The sequence below is a fragment of the Coregonus lavaretus genome (assembly GCF_964263955.1).
Source record: "Coregonus lavaretus genome assembly, contig: HAP1_SCAFFOLD_950, whole genome shotgun sequence".
In the NCBI taxonomy this organism is placed as follows: domain Eukaryota; kingdom Metazoa; phylum Chordata; class Actinopteri; order Salmoniformes; family Salmonidae; genus Coregonus; species Coregonus lavaretus.
The window spans coordinates 419-13,659 of NW_028166469.1; the positions used below are offsets into that span (position 1 = coordinate 419).

Here is a 13,241-nt window from a genome sequence, read left to right on the forward strand (position 1 = left end):
AGAGAGAGAGAGAGAGAGAGAGAGGAGAGAGAGAGAGAGAGAGAGAGAGAGAGAGAGAGAGAGAGAGAGAGAGAGAGAGAGAGAGAGAGAGATTTCCAGTGGCCAGTTAGGTTGTGGCCTGGCAAGCTTGCCACTTGGAATCCAGATAGGGGCACTGTGGGAACATAAAGGAGGGTCATAGCCTAACTGGCCACTTGAGGCCTTTAAGCATTTTTCTGTTCTGTGAGTATTAACATTCATTGCTCTGTACTCGATGAGATGACATGATAAAGGTCTCAGTTCTCATCCTGTTTCCTTTTCTCTCCCTTTCTCTCTTCCTCTCTTCAGACGATTACACGGATGCCCTCCCTCCTCTGCCGGAGATTCCGGACGCCGACTCAGTCCTGAGCTCCGTGGGCGTTCCAGGTCGCTTCCGCCACTCCGACATCCGCCACGCCCCCCTACGCTACTGCTCTGCCCACAGCATGGACTCCTCCCCCGACAGCGGCGAGCGTCCAATCAGCTATGGCTCCACCTCTTCCTCTGCCTCCTCCCGGGACAGCCACTGCTCACTGGGCAGCCGCTCCACCTTAAGTCCCTCCCCTCACTGTCATCCCGCTTCGGACCGTGACCTGGACTCCGGGGCGATCCGGTTGGAGCTGGTTCCAGCCAGGCAGCTGGGATGTGGGGATGAGGAGGAGAGGAAGGATGGAGGGACAGAGACAGGGAGGGGGATGGTTAAACAGGGGTCTGCCCAGACCCCACAGTCAGACACAGAGGCTGGGGAGAGGAGCACCCCGGGGCCCAGGGTGCAGTATGTGGACAGGGTGGTTCAGGAGATACTGGACACTGAAAGTACCTATGTACAGGACCTGCGCAGCATTGTACAGGTGAGGAACATGGTACCACACAACCACTGGAAAGATACACCAGCTATCTCAGTAGGATAGCACATGTAGTATAAGACTAACTGGCATGGTACAGATAGTATAGTAAGGAAACATATTACAGAACATCATTACTATCATACTAGTCAGGACCTGTGTAAGAAAGAACATGAGTCAAGATGAGTGAGTGTGAGGTCCATAGACAACACCCATATCCCGGTACACAGGAGTAGTTGAATCAGGTTACTAGTTCAGGGGGGACATAACAATGGGAGGATTTCAATTACTAGTTTGGAGTTGACAGTCAGGTCCTGTACGCAGGTACTTTCAGACCTCTCCTAGTTTTTCTCCTGCAGGGATTTCCTGCCACACGTGACACAAACACCTTGTTGCCGGCCTGGCGTTCCTCTTTCTCTCCCTCTGTAGCTCTTAACAGGGTCACTTGTGTGTACAGGTGGGGTTACGCAGGGTAACCCGACACGCTGCCTTTGTCCAACTGTTTTACATACACACACACACACACACACACACACTGCTGACAACGACTAGCTTTGAACTGCAAATACACATTCCTACTGATATACACCCGTCCGGTGCCTTTAAATGTGTTTCTGTCTCTGTGTTAAATTAAATGTATGGTTGGAGTAAAGAGGAGGGGAGTGCATGCGTGTATTAAATTTGATGATGTCTCAGGAAGGGTTCTGAGACACAATATAATTTAGTGCGTGACTGTCCCTGTTCATGTGCATGTGAGAATAGGGCAAACATTGGCATTAAAGAAGATTGATATCGGGCCCAGTTTGTTGATCCAATATGACAGTGAACAGATGAAACGTGTGACACAGTAATATGGGCTGAGTTTTCTCTCCCCATTGCCCCTTTCCTTCTAAGTGACTCTTCCTCTCCGTAGGTGGAAGGGTTGTCGTCTATAAGAGGTCCCAACCAGCAGGAAACGCTGGTCCTTTCAGAAAGAGAGGGATGGAAGGGAGGGGAGGGGTGAGGAAGGAGAGTGAGAGTTTGTTTGAAGGAAAAGTCTGCTTCCTCCCCCCCATCCCTCCTCCCTTCGTTCAGGGTGAAGAGAAGAGGAAAGGGGGAGAGAGCGGTGCTGTAGGAAGAGGGATTTAGAGCTGTGATAACAATGTTTAAAGTAGGTTAGCTAAACATTGAGCAGAGCTGAAGAGCACCACTTTAAAGACGTATACTTCCCTTACTAAGACCTGGAGCCCTTACTTAACTACTCAACAAGACCCCCTTATCAGATCTATGGGTCAGGACACCCACTCTTCCACTACATTTTTAGACACTTTTAGAAAGGACCATAATTTACCCCTTAATTTAAATCTTTGTCAAGCCTCCCAATGCTTACTGCTATTAATCCTTTGACGAGTACAATCACATATTTGTGATCATTGTTGAGTGGTCCCTGCAGCGTACCATCGCAAATATCTGATTGGAACAGTAGCAACAGAACCTATGATGCAACAAACGCGTCTAAACAGCATTGTTGTCTGAAAAGCATCTAAACAATGTTTTGTACTGATGGGAAATAAAGGTCTTAACAACTTTATTCCTCAATTTCACTTTTTATTGTAAAAGATAAATACGAACCTCATCATCCAAGCATCACACGGAACACATTCCACAGCCAAACCCATTCCATAAACCAGTCTAAATAACAGGTTGTGCTGACAAAAAAACTAAACATAAGTTAGCGACCTAACAGCTAGACTTGTTTACAATGTACCACATCTCTGGTGAGCACAACATTTACATTACATTTTAGTCGAGAAATGTAATATTGTTTAGAAAAGAGATGCGTGTCAGCTAAGCTAACAGCAGCTAAATTCTTTATGATGGCAGCCATGTTTGTTTATGTTTGTGAAAACTGCCTAATCCCAGAATGCCATTCAATATAAGATGCAAATAAACAAAGTCAAAGTCAAAGATGGCTGCGCCCATTGCATGAAAAATATGAACTTAGTTTGGCCACTTTTTAGCATATTACAAATCTTCGATCAAGTCAAAGCAAGCTTTATTTACACAGCACATTTCAGACATGGAATGCAACACAATGTGCTTCACAGGAAAAAAATGAATAAAAACAATTAAAATAAATATTTACTACACAACAAACATAAGAGGATAAAAAACTAAAGAATAACAATAAAAACAGAACGACTAAAACACCCTAAGAAAAAGCAAAGCTAAAAGGTGTGTTTTAAGATCTATTTTAAATATGTCCACAGTTTCGGCCCCCCTCAGGTTCTCTGGCAGGCTATTCCAGAGGCTTGGGGCATTATAACTAAAGGCTGCCTCTCCATGCCTCTTGGTCCTAGGCTTTGGGATAGTTAACGGCCCAGTGCCAGAGGACCTGAGGGACCTACTAGGTTCATAACTTAAAAGCATGTCTGACATGTATTGGGGTGCACAATCGGGATTGATTTAAAAACCAATAGAAGTTTTTAAAATAAATTCTAAAACTCACAGGCAGCCAGTGCAGAGACCTTAAAACTAGTGTAATGTGTGCTCGCCGTCTGGTCTTGGTCAGTACCCGTGCTGCAGCATTCTGTATGTTTTGCAGTTGACCAATGGCTTTCTTGGGTAGACCAGACAGGAGAGCATTACAGTAGTCAAGGCTGCTTGTAATAAAATCATGGATAAGTCTCTCTATTTCAGCCTGAGAGAGAAACGGCCGCACCTTGGCAATGTTCCTCAGGTGGTAAAAAGCTATTTTGGTCACATTCCTAATATGTGATTCGAAATTGTGTTCAGAATCTAAAATAACACCTAGGTTTTTTACAAATCTTCTATGTACTTGTTATAGTGTATACAAGAACCGGAGCACATGACTTGCAAGTCTTTTACAGTTTTTGACTTATCACTTATCTAATTAGCATAATAAAAAATCACCATAAAGATCTGTCAGTTTAAGCTAGAGATACACTATATATACAAAACTATGTGGACACTCCTTCAAATTAGTGGATTCGGCTAAATCGAGCACACAGCCATGCAATCTCCATAGACATACATTGGCAGTAGAATGGCCTTACTGAGGAGCTCAGTGACTTTCAACATGACACCGTCATAGGATGCCACCTTTCCATCACGTCAGTTCGTCAAATTTCTGCCCTGCTAGAGCTGCCCCGGTCAACTGTAAGTGCTATTATTGTGAAGTGGAAACGTCTAGGAGCAACAACAGCTCAGCCGTGAAGTGGTAGGCCACACAAGCTCACAGAGCGCTGAAGCGAGTAGCGCATACAAATTGTTTGTCCTCGGTTGCAACACTTACTACCAAGTTCCAAACTGCCTCTGGAAGCAACGTCAGCACATGAACTGTTCGTCGGGAGCTTCATGAAATGGGTTTCCATGGCCGAGCAGCCGCACACAAGCCTAAGATCACCATGCGCAATGCCAAGCGTCGGCTGTAGTGGTGTAAAGCTCGCCGCCATTGGACTCTGGAGCAGTGGAAACGTGTTCTCTGCAGTGATGAATCACGCTTCACCATCTGGCAGTCCAACAGACGAATCTGGGTTTGGCGGACGCCAGGCGAACGCTACCTGCCCAAATGCATAGTGCCAACTGTAAGGTTTGGTGGAGGAGGAATAATGGTCTTCCTGATCTTTCTTATATCTCTCAGATATAGGAGAGACACCTCAGAACAAACTTTCTTTTAATAATTATTTTGGGACTATCTGTTGTTCCATGTAGTGAATCTGTTAATTCAATACGTTTGTATTTGCTAATAGCAGTAAGGACACAAATTGTTTCGTTTTTTTATATATAAATGTTTTTATACTTCAAGGGGTCTTAAAATGTAAAATAAAATAGCTAAATGATCATTAGTATGATCCTTAGTGTTTATATTTTGTCTAATAAGCTTAGCTGGGAGTGTGTGTGTGTTTGTGTATAGCTGCTTGTGTGTCTGAGGTATGTGTGTTTAGCATGTTGTGGGGTTTTAACACTGTGTTTGTGTGTGATCAGTCCCAGACTAGGCTGTGTTGATTGACTGGGTCAGGACAGGTCACATCTGTGGTTAATAAAGTCCCATCTTACACCTTAACCATGGCCAACGACCCGAACCCAACCCTAACCCAACCATAAACATGATCTTTGATCCCGACCATGACTCCACCAACCACCATTATCCTAGCTGCAAGCCAAAACTCTAACCCAACTCTTTCCTCCAAACCTGACCCTAAACCATTGCCATGAAACCCCCATATCTGCCCTTTCACCCTTAAATCCTCCAAACGAACCTTCACCCCTGCTCTGTTACACAATGGTTCCGTCTGAGTTCCCCTCTGGTTGATTCTAGTTGGTTGTGTCTGTCACTGCCCAGGAGAGGAGAGGATGACTTCACCAAACACCAAACAATCTAATCTACTGGCCAGGGTGTGGTCTTTACAGTCATAATAACCAGGCCAGGATTAGAAACCATGCACATCAGCAGATGAGGGTGTGTGTGTGTCCTGTGTGTGGGTGGACAGCCTAGTTATTTTCTCTGCTGTAATGTAATAATGTCTTGCGCCAACACAGTCTAAGTCTGGTTTTAAAAGTCGTTCCACCTCCATAAAGATCCCTTTTCACTCTACCCCATTTCAACATGGCTGGTCCTACCTGTTTGTGGTTAGGACAGCTGTGTAGATGCTGGGCTGGAAAGTGTGTGTGTGTGTGTGTGTGTGTGTGTGTGTGTGTGTGTGTGTGTGTGTGTGTGTGTGTGTGTGTGTGTGTGTGTGTGTGTGTGTGTGTGTGTGTGTGTGTGTGTGTGTGTGTGTGTGTGTGTGTGTGTGTGTGTGTGTGTGTGTGTGTGTGTGTGTGTGTGTGTGTGTGACCGTGTGGAGAGAAAGCTCAGGTGTACAATCACCATTGGTATCTGAACACCTCATGACCGTCTGTCTCCATCTGAACAGACACAGTATCAGTTCGTTAAACACTGCTCTACAAGCCTCTCACCAGTGTATCCTATCCTATTGGCTTTAGACACTGTCCATATGTGAATACTGTAGGACCATTTGACATTTTGCTGTGCTGGTCAAACAGCCATCTGGATTACCCACTGAAGAGTCTGTAGGCGGATTAAGACTGGAGAAGTCAGGGAGAAGTGGGGCTGTGGGCCCAGTTGTTTTACTAGACAGAAACTCGGTTCAATGCTGAATAAGTGAAGTGTATGTGGTCTCAATGTTGTGGGTATTTATGAGTGGCGAGTGTGTTTTCGTCTGTGTGTGTGTGTGTGTGTGTGTTCAAAGTGTGTGTTGGTGGTGATGCCAGGGAGCATGTCAGGCATACTGTCCTTCTCACATGACTGGTGATGGGATATCCTTCGAAACACTTTGATGTGGATGCGATAACTGACCTCTCTCCCCCATCTCTTCTCTTTCTTTCTCTCTCTCTCTCGCTCTCTCTCTTTCTTTGTTTCTTTCTCTTTCTCTCTCTCTCTCTCGCTTTTTCTCAATTCAATTAAACATGCCTTATTGGAATGAAATATATTCTGTAATTGTATTCCAAAAACCATACCTTTAGAAGTAAAAAATACAATTGCATAAATTCACATACTGTACATTGTTTCTCAAAAAACATTGTTTTTCTCTCTCTCTCTGTAGGATTACCTCGAGTGTATCAGTAACCAGTCTTGTCTGGCACTGAGCTCAGAGGAGAGAGGCTCTCTATTCGGGAACATCCGCGACATCTACCACTTCAACAGGTAAACACACAATCACCTACTGTACAACTTCAGAGAGGTAAACACACATACAGACACACCCCTAAAACAAATATAGAATGCAGTCTCCAAAGAATCTACAGAATGAGGATGGTTTGTGTCACCTGTCGATATGAGGGGGGGAGGGTGGGAGGGGGGGTGGGCGGTAAGCTGTATCTATATACACTACATGGCCAAATGTATGTGGATAGCCCTTCAAATTAGTTGATTCAGCTATTTCAGCCACACCCGTTGCTGACAGGTGTATACAATTGAGCATACAGCCATGCAATCTCCATAGACAAACATTGGTAGTAGAATGGCCCATACTGAAGAGCTCAGTGACTTTCAACGTGGCACCGTCATAGGACCAACTCCATATTAATGCCCATGATTTTGGAATGAGATGTTTGACGAGAAGGTGTCCACATACTTTTGGTCATGTAGTGTATGTGTGTGCATGTTGTTTTTTCTTTGTCTGCATCTACACTCACCGGCTCCGCTCTGAGCAGTGTGTGTGTTCAGAGTCAGACTGAGAGGTGTGTGTGTGTGTGTGTGTGTGTGTGTGTGTGTGTGTGTGTGTGTGTTCAGGACCACCAGGCCTGCTGCGAGCCTACCCACTCAGACTGTTAGCTGCCACATAAAGACACACAGCAACACAGGGAGAGAGAGAATGCCCACAGTGAGGGAGTTTGGTTTGACACAAACTCCTTAAAAAAACCGTCACAATGACATCATGCCCTAGTCATGTAACAATAGCTATACCAGTTGACAATTTTTACATCAACCAAGAAGAATAAGGGACACACTCACACACACAGAGAGAGAGGGAACCTATTTCAATTCATGGAAGTGACTTTTTGTTCTGAGCACAGTACCCTAGTACCTAATATTTTGTCCTAAATTACATTTGTTCCTGAAAATGTTTGTTGTTTGGAACAAAGAGCAATGAGGAGCAGTTTGTATTTATATGATTTAATTAGGTGTGAGTGTGTGTGTGTATGTGTGTGTGTGTGTGTGTGTGTGTGTGTGTGTGTGTGTGTGTGTGTGTGTGTGTGTGTGTGTGTGTGTGTGCGTGTGCGTGTGCATGTGTGTGTGTGTGTGTGGTTAAAGTACTAATATCCTGAAGTGATTTTGTTTTTCAGAGATCTGCTACATGACCTGGAGAAGTGTAATTCAGACCCTGTGGCCATCGCAGAGTGCTTCGTATCAAAGGTAAGAGACTCTCTCTCTCTATTCCTCTCTCTTTCTCTCTATCTCTCACACACCTTCTTGTTGAAGCCTGTCTGAACAGCTGGTTGGCAACCAATAAACACTCCAAGCATGCACTTACACACACTGGCCGTGTCCGAATGCCCATACTAGTGTACTACATACTTAAACTGCATACTCATTTCGGCGTTTGATCTATGCTGAACAAGAATATAAACGCAACATGTAAAGTGTTGGTCCCATGTTTCATGAGCTGAAATAAAAGATCCCAGAAATTGATGCGCAGTACCAAAATGAATTAATGGCGGGAGTCATAATAATAATATGCCATTTAGCAGACGCTTTTATCCAAAGCGACTTACAGTCATGCGTGCATACATTTTTGTGTATGTGTGGTCCCGGGGATCGAACCCACTACCTTGGCGTTACAAGCGCCGTGCTCTACCAGCTGAGCTACAGAGGACCACAATCATGCATTAGATGACGCATTCAAAATTTCACCTACTATAAAACGTTCTTTTTTCGCATACTATTTAGTATGCTAGTATGGGTAATCGGTCACGGCCACTGTCTCTCACACTCACACACGACATTATTTGGGTTAGGAGATTTTTGGAAGTTAGGAAGCTACTAAACCCAAAGTCAGCCTAAAACCAAACCAACTAGCCAAACTCTAAATCAAACTTAATCATACTGACTACTTATCTTGACGCTCTTCATGTTGGTCTGTTCTGCACTGTGTGTGTGTCCAGGAAAGATGGGTGTTCACACACAATAGGAATGTAGGTCTCAAGTGCAGCAGAGGAGAATTTCTTAGGAATTTTAAGGGCCAGCCAAATGTATAATCACCCTCTGCTGGTGAGAGCTAATGGTAGTGCTTCAATAACAACAACTGAGCAAAAAACTCTGCTCCTCTCGCAGCTCTTCTCTCTCTCTCTCTCTCTCTCTCTCTCTCTCTCTCTCTCTCTCTCTCTCTCTCTCTCTCTCTCTCTCTCTCTCTCTCTCTCTCTCTCTCTCTCTCTCTCTCTCTCTCTCTCTCTGTGTGTGTGTGTGTGTGTGTCTGTCTATGACTGCGTTAGGTTTTCTTTCCATTCCTGTGGCTCCCCATCCGTTCCCCATTAAATCATTCAATGTCATGATAACTGCATTCCAACACTTCCTCAAAACACTTATCTCTACCAATACTACAATAATCACACAGTATAATCTGTCGCTAACAAGAGTTTATCAGTCTGGAGATGCACAAGCACACTAGTCATTTCACCATGGTCTGTGCCAGTGTGTACCACATATGCCTAGTTGCTCTTGTTAAAATACACACGTTTTATAGTTAACTGTCTGGCTATGAACAAAAACAAACACAAGTCATATAACTGTGCAAGAGTTTACGACACTACCACATACAGTAGCTATTGTTTAAACATGCGCAAAATACAGTTACCATCATAGCACCCCATGTCAAGACATAGTCAAAACAAACCCTAGACATCGTTTAGACCACTAAAATCCCAGGTTAAAGACTTTCCACAGAAGGTCAGAGAGAGGAACTCAGTGGCTGGAAACTCAGGTAAAAAGCATTAGCCTGTTCCAAGCCTATCAGTGGCTGTGTTGACTGAATGACTGAGTGGCCACTTAGCTAATCTAGCCTGCTGTATGTGAGGTCCTGATGATGACCTGTGGTAAATTATAGTAGGCTGTGGTGGTGGATGTAATATTTTACACTAGTAATGAATCATGGACCTCCGTGGTTTGTAGGTGACCTTATCACACAGCCACTTAACACGTATATTTTAAACGTGTGTTGACTTGATACATACTTGGTACAATTTCAATTCTGCACTGATTGCAGTTATCCAAAGTAGTGTGCTGTGCCTGTTACATGACCATAAGATGTAGGTTGCGCGTGATTAGAATTGTTCCCTGATTATTGTTCCCCCCTCCCACACACACCCTACAAGACTGATTGATACTGCCCAAGAAGCAAATGTGTGTGTTTATTGAAGGTATTTAACGTTAGGTCTATGTTAATCTCTTTTGGTCATAACCCACCAAAATCCTTGTTTCTTGGATACAGTACATGCCACCACACACACACACACACACACACACACACACACACACACACACACACACACACACACACACACACACTGCTAAACAGTCACAACTCGACAAAGCGTTTGAAGGAGAGAAAAAAGTAAGAGACCATAAATCTCCCCCCCCCCACCCCCCACCCCTGTTCTCTTGGCTATCTGTCCTTACCCTGCTGTAAGTGAAATGTGTTGAGTAAGCAGCGTAGTCTTTATGCGTCCCTACATGCTGACTGCAGCATTGATGCACAATAAAACAACATAATAATGTTTTATCATCTGGTAGAAAGAAATGCCAGTGTAGCCCTCTCAGCCTGCCAGCCGGTCGATACAGAATGAAAACCAATTCTTGTAAAATATCCCATAATGTTAGTCCTATCATAATGATGATGAGTAGCACAGTATGGAGATGTACTGTCTATAAATCTACATCTATGGTAGCTCAGCAGAAATCCTCGGGTCCACTTGCTCAGGCCTTGCTGTCCAGGGATGATCTGAACTTCACTATTAGTCTATATCTATGTTACATCAGGAGGGATTGATCTATATAATTTAGAAAATCTCCTCACTGAACAAAGCTCAGCAGAAATCCAAAGATCCAATATCTGCCTTGCTGTACTGAGATGATTCAAGGGTTTCTACTGTGTGTGGAAAGCAGTTATAGTTTAGGACTCAATCAGGAGGACCCAATGAACTGGATATTCTTTGGATGGTACTGTACATACTGTTTAGTGGAGGAGTTCATATATTATTACAAGGGCAATATTTTATAGATCAAACTTTGGTTTGCTTGTTTGGGTCACAGAATGTATGTTATGACAGAGTGTGTGCGTGCGTGTGTTACGGTTTGGGTATTGGTGTGTGTGTGTGTGTGTATTGGTGGTGAGTGTGTATTGTGTTTAGCTGAGTCTTTGGTGGGAGACTGCTGGAAACAGTTTATATATATGTTACCCATTGGCAGCGTTATCAGAAAGCACAGCATTGATTTTTACTTCTAAACAACTTTACATTTTTGTGTCACCAGAGGATTTTAGCTCCACAGATACATTCTTAGACTGTATTAGTGATTTAAATACTTGGATGGCTCACAACTTCCTCCAGCTAAATCAAGACAAGAACGAGGCACTTATTGTTGGAGCCAAAGCACAGAGAGAGAATCTGGCCATACAAGTATTTAAACGGGCAATAAAGATAAAACATCAGGTAAAAAACATAGGTGTTATTTTAGATTCTGAACTCAATATCGAATCACACATTAGGAATTTGACCAAAATAGTTTTTTACCACTTTAGGAACATTGCCAAGGTGCAGCCGTTTCTTTCTCAGGCTGATACAAAGAGACTCATCCATGCTTTTATTACAAGCAGGCTTGACTACTGTAATGCTCTCTTATTTGGCCTACCCAAGAAAGCCATTGGTCAACTGCAAAACATACAGCTGCAGCACGGGTACTGACCAAGACCAGACGGAGAGCACACATTACACTGTTTTTAAGGTCTCTGCACTGGCTGCTTGTGAGTTTTAGAATTTATTTAAAAAACTTATATTGGTTTTAAATCAATTCACGATTGTGCACCCCAATACATGTCAGACATGCTTTTAAGTTATGAACCTAGTAGGTCCCTCAGGTCCTCTGGCACTGGGCCTTTAACTATCCCAAAGCCTAGGACCAAGAGGCATGGAGAGACAGCCTTTAGTTACTATGCCCCAAGCCTCTGGAACAGCCTGCCAGAGAACCTGAGGGGGGCCGAAACTATGGACATTTTTAGCTTTGCTTTTCCTTAGGGTCTTTTTTTAGTCGTTCAGTTTTTATTGTTATTCTTTAGTTTTTTATCCTCTTATGTTTGTTGTGTAGTAAATATTTATGTTTTTATTTTCTTTGTTTTTCATTGTTTTTTCCTGTAAAGCACATTGGGTTGCATTCCATGTCTGAAATGTGCTGTATAAATAAAGCTTGATTTGATTTGATTAGAAAACCCTGTATTTGAATTTACAGCTTTTCCCACGGAGAACCTCCAAGCTGTGTGTGTGTGTGTGTGTGTGTGTGTGTGTGTGTGTGTGTGTGTGTGTGTGTGTGTGTGTGTGTGTGTGCGTGTGTGTGTGTTCGCACAAACACACATACAGTATGTATGTATGGTATGATGTGTGCATGTGAGGTATTTTTAGGTATGAATGGAAGTGTGTGTGCTATATTTCTATATTTGTACTTTCTTTGTCCCTGTGTGTCACATGCCCGTGTGTGTTGATGGCATCACATGTTTTTGTCGTAGAGTGTGTACAGTACATGTGTATGTTTGTACAGTATGAGTGTGCAGAGCTACAGAACAGGACAGCTCCCCATCATCTTTCCCGTCTGTTTATGATGCTGTTTCCTGTTATAACTGTCCACATCCTGTCTCTGGCCTAACCCAGAGTATTTATAGACACATTATGAACACAATCAGGACCAGAGCTATTATCAGTTACGCAACTCCAAATCATTGTATTTTATTTGATGTGTTTGCCTCGGCAGAAAGGAGAGGGGGATGAGAAAGGAAGAAGGGTATGGAGAGATGGACAGGGGTGGGGAGAGAGATAAGAAAGCTAGAGGGCTAGTGACAGAAGGTGAGAGAAGGAGGTATGGGAAAATGCTAGGAGAGATGTAAATGTCTAAGAAGTGAGAGACTGTGAGCGAAAGACAGGGAACAGAAGAGACTGAGAGACAGTCAGTGAGATGGAGGTAGAGAAAATGGGATAGAGTGAGAGTAAGGGAGGAGGAGAGCGAGGTTCATTCCAGCTTTGAAAAGTCATGCTGCCTCTGTCTTTGTATTTCAGGGAGGTAAGAGAGGTGGAAACTGATAGATTAAAGGGGCAGGGATGGAACAGGGGGGCTTTTAATCACAGCGCCTACAGCAGGGCTCTCCAACCCTGTTCCTGGAGAGCAACCGTCCTGTAGGTTTTCGCTCCAACCCTAATCTAGCGCACCTGATTCTATTAATTAGCTGGTTGTTAAGCTCCACCAGGTTAGTTACAACTGTGGTTGGAGTGAAAACCTACAGGAGGGTAACTCTCCAGGAAGAGGGTTGGAGAGCCCTAAATACACCATAGCGCTCAACAGAGCCTTTAAGACATAGATACTGGTAATCATAATCACAAGGTTCACTTTCATTCTCTACCTTAAAACTGAGGAGAGAGGCCTCCTTATTCCCTGTTTCTAGATCAGTAAGCATTGCTCAGGAACGCTTGACCACTGACTCACCCAAAGTGACCTCCCCCCTTCCCCTTGATACAGACACACACTAATCCATTTACTGTAAATGTAAACTCACTCTCACTCTTTCCCGTTCACACACATTTTACAAGGTCTTTAAAATTCTCTAGTCAAAAGAGGAA

General features: G+C 43.7%; 1 protein-coding gene across 1 annotated transcript in view; it reads left to right on the forward strand.

Moving 5' to 3' along the window:
- Window positions 1–327: 327 nt before the first annotated feature.
- LOC311114677 (pleckstrin homology domain-containing family G member 1-like) overlaps window positions 328–13,241 on the forward strand; it is a gene marked incomplete at its 5' end in the record, with an annotated part of 31,035 nt that continues 18,121 nt past the window's right edge. Inside the window, 3 exons of the mRNA XM_084189917.1 lie at window positions 328–869; window positions 6,470–6,570; window positions 7,713–7,782. Coding sequence (XP_084046043.1) covers window positions 328–869; window positions 6,470–6,570; window positions 7,713–7,782 — 713 coding nt within the window. The remainder of the gene's footprint in view (window positions 870–6,469; window positions 6,571–7,712; window positions 7,783–13,241) is intronic.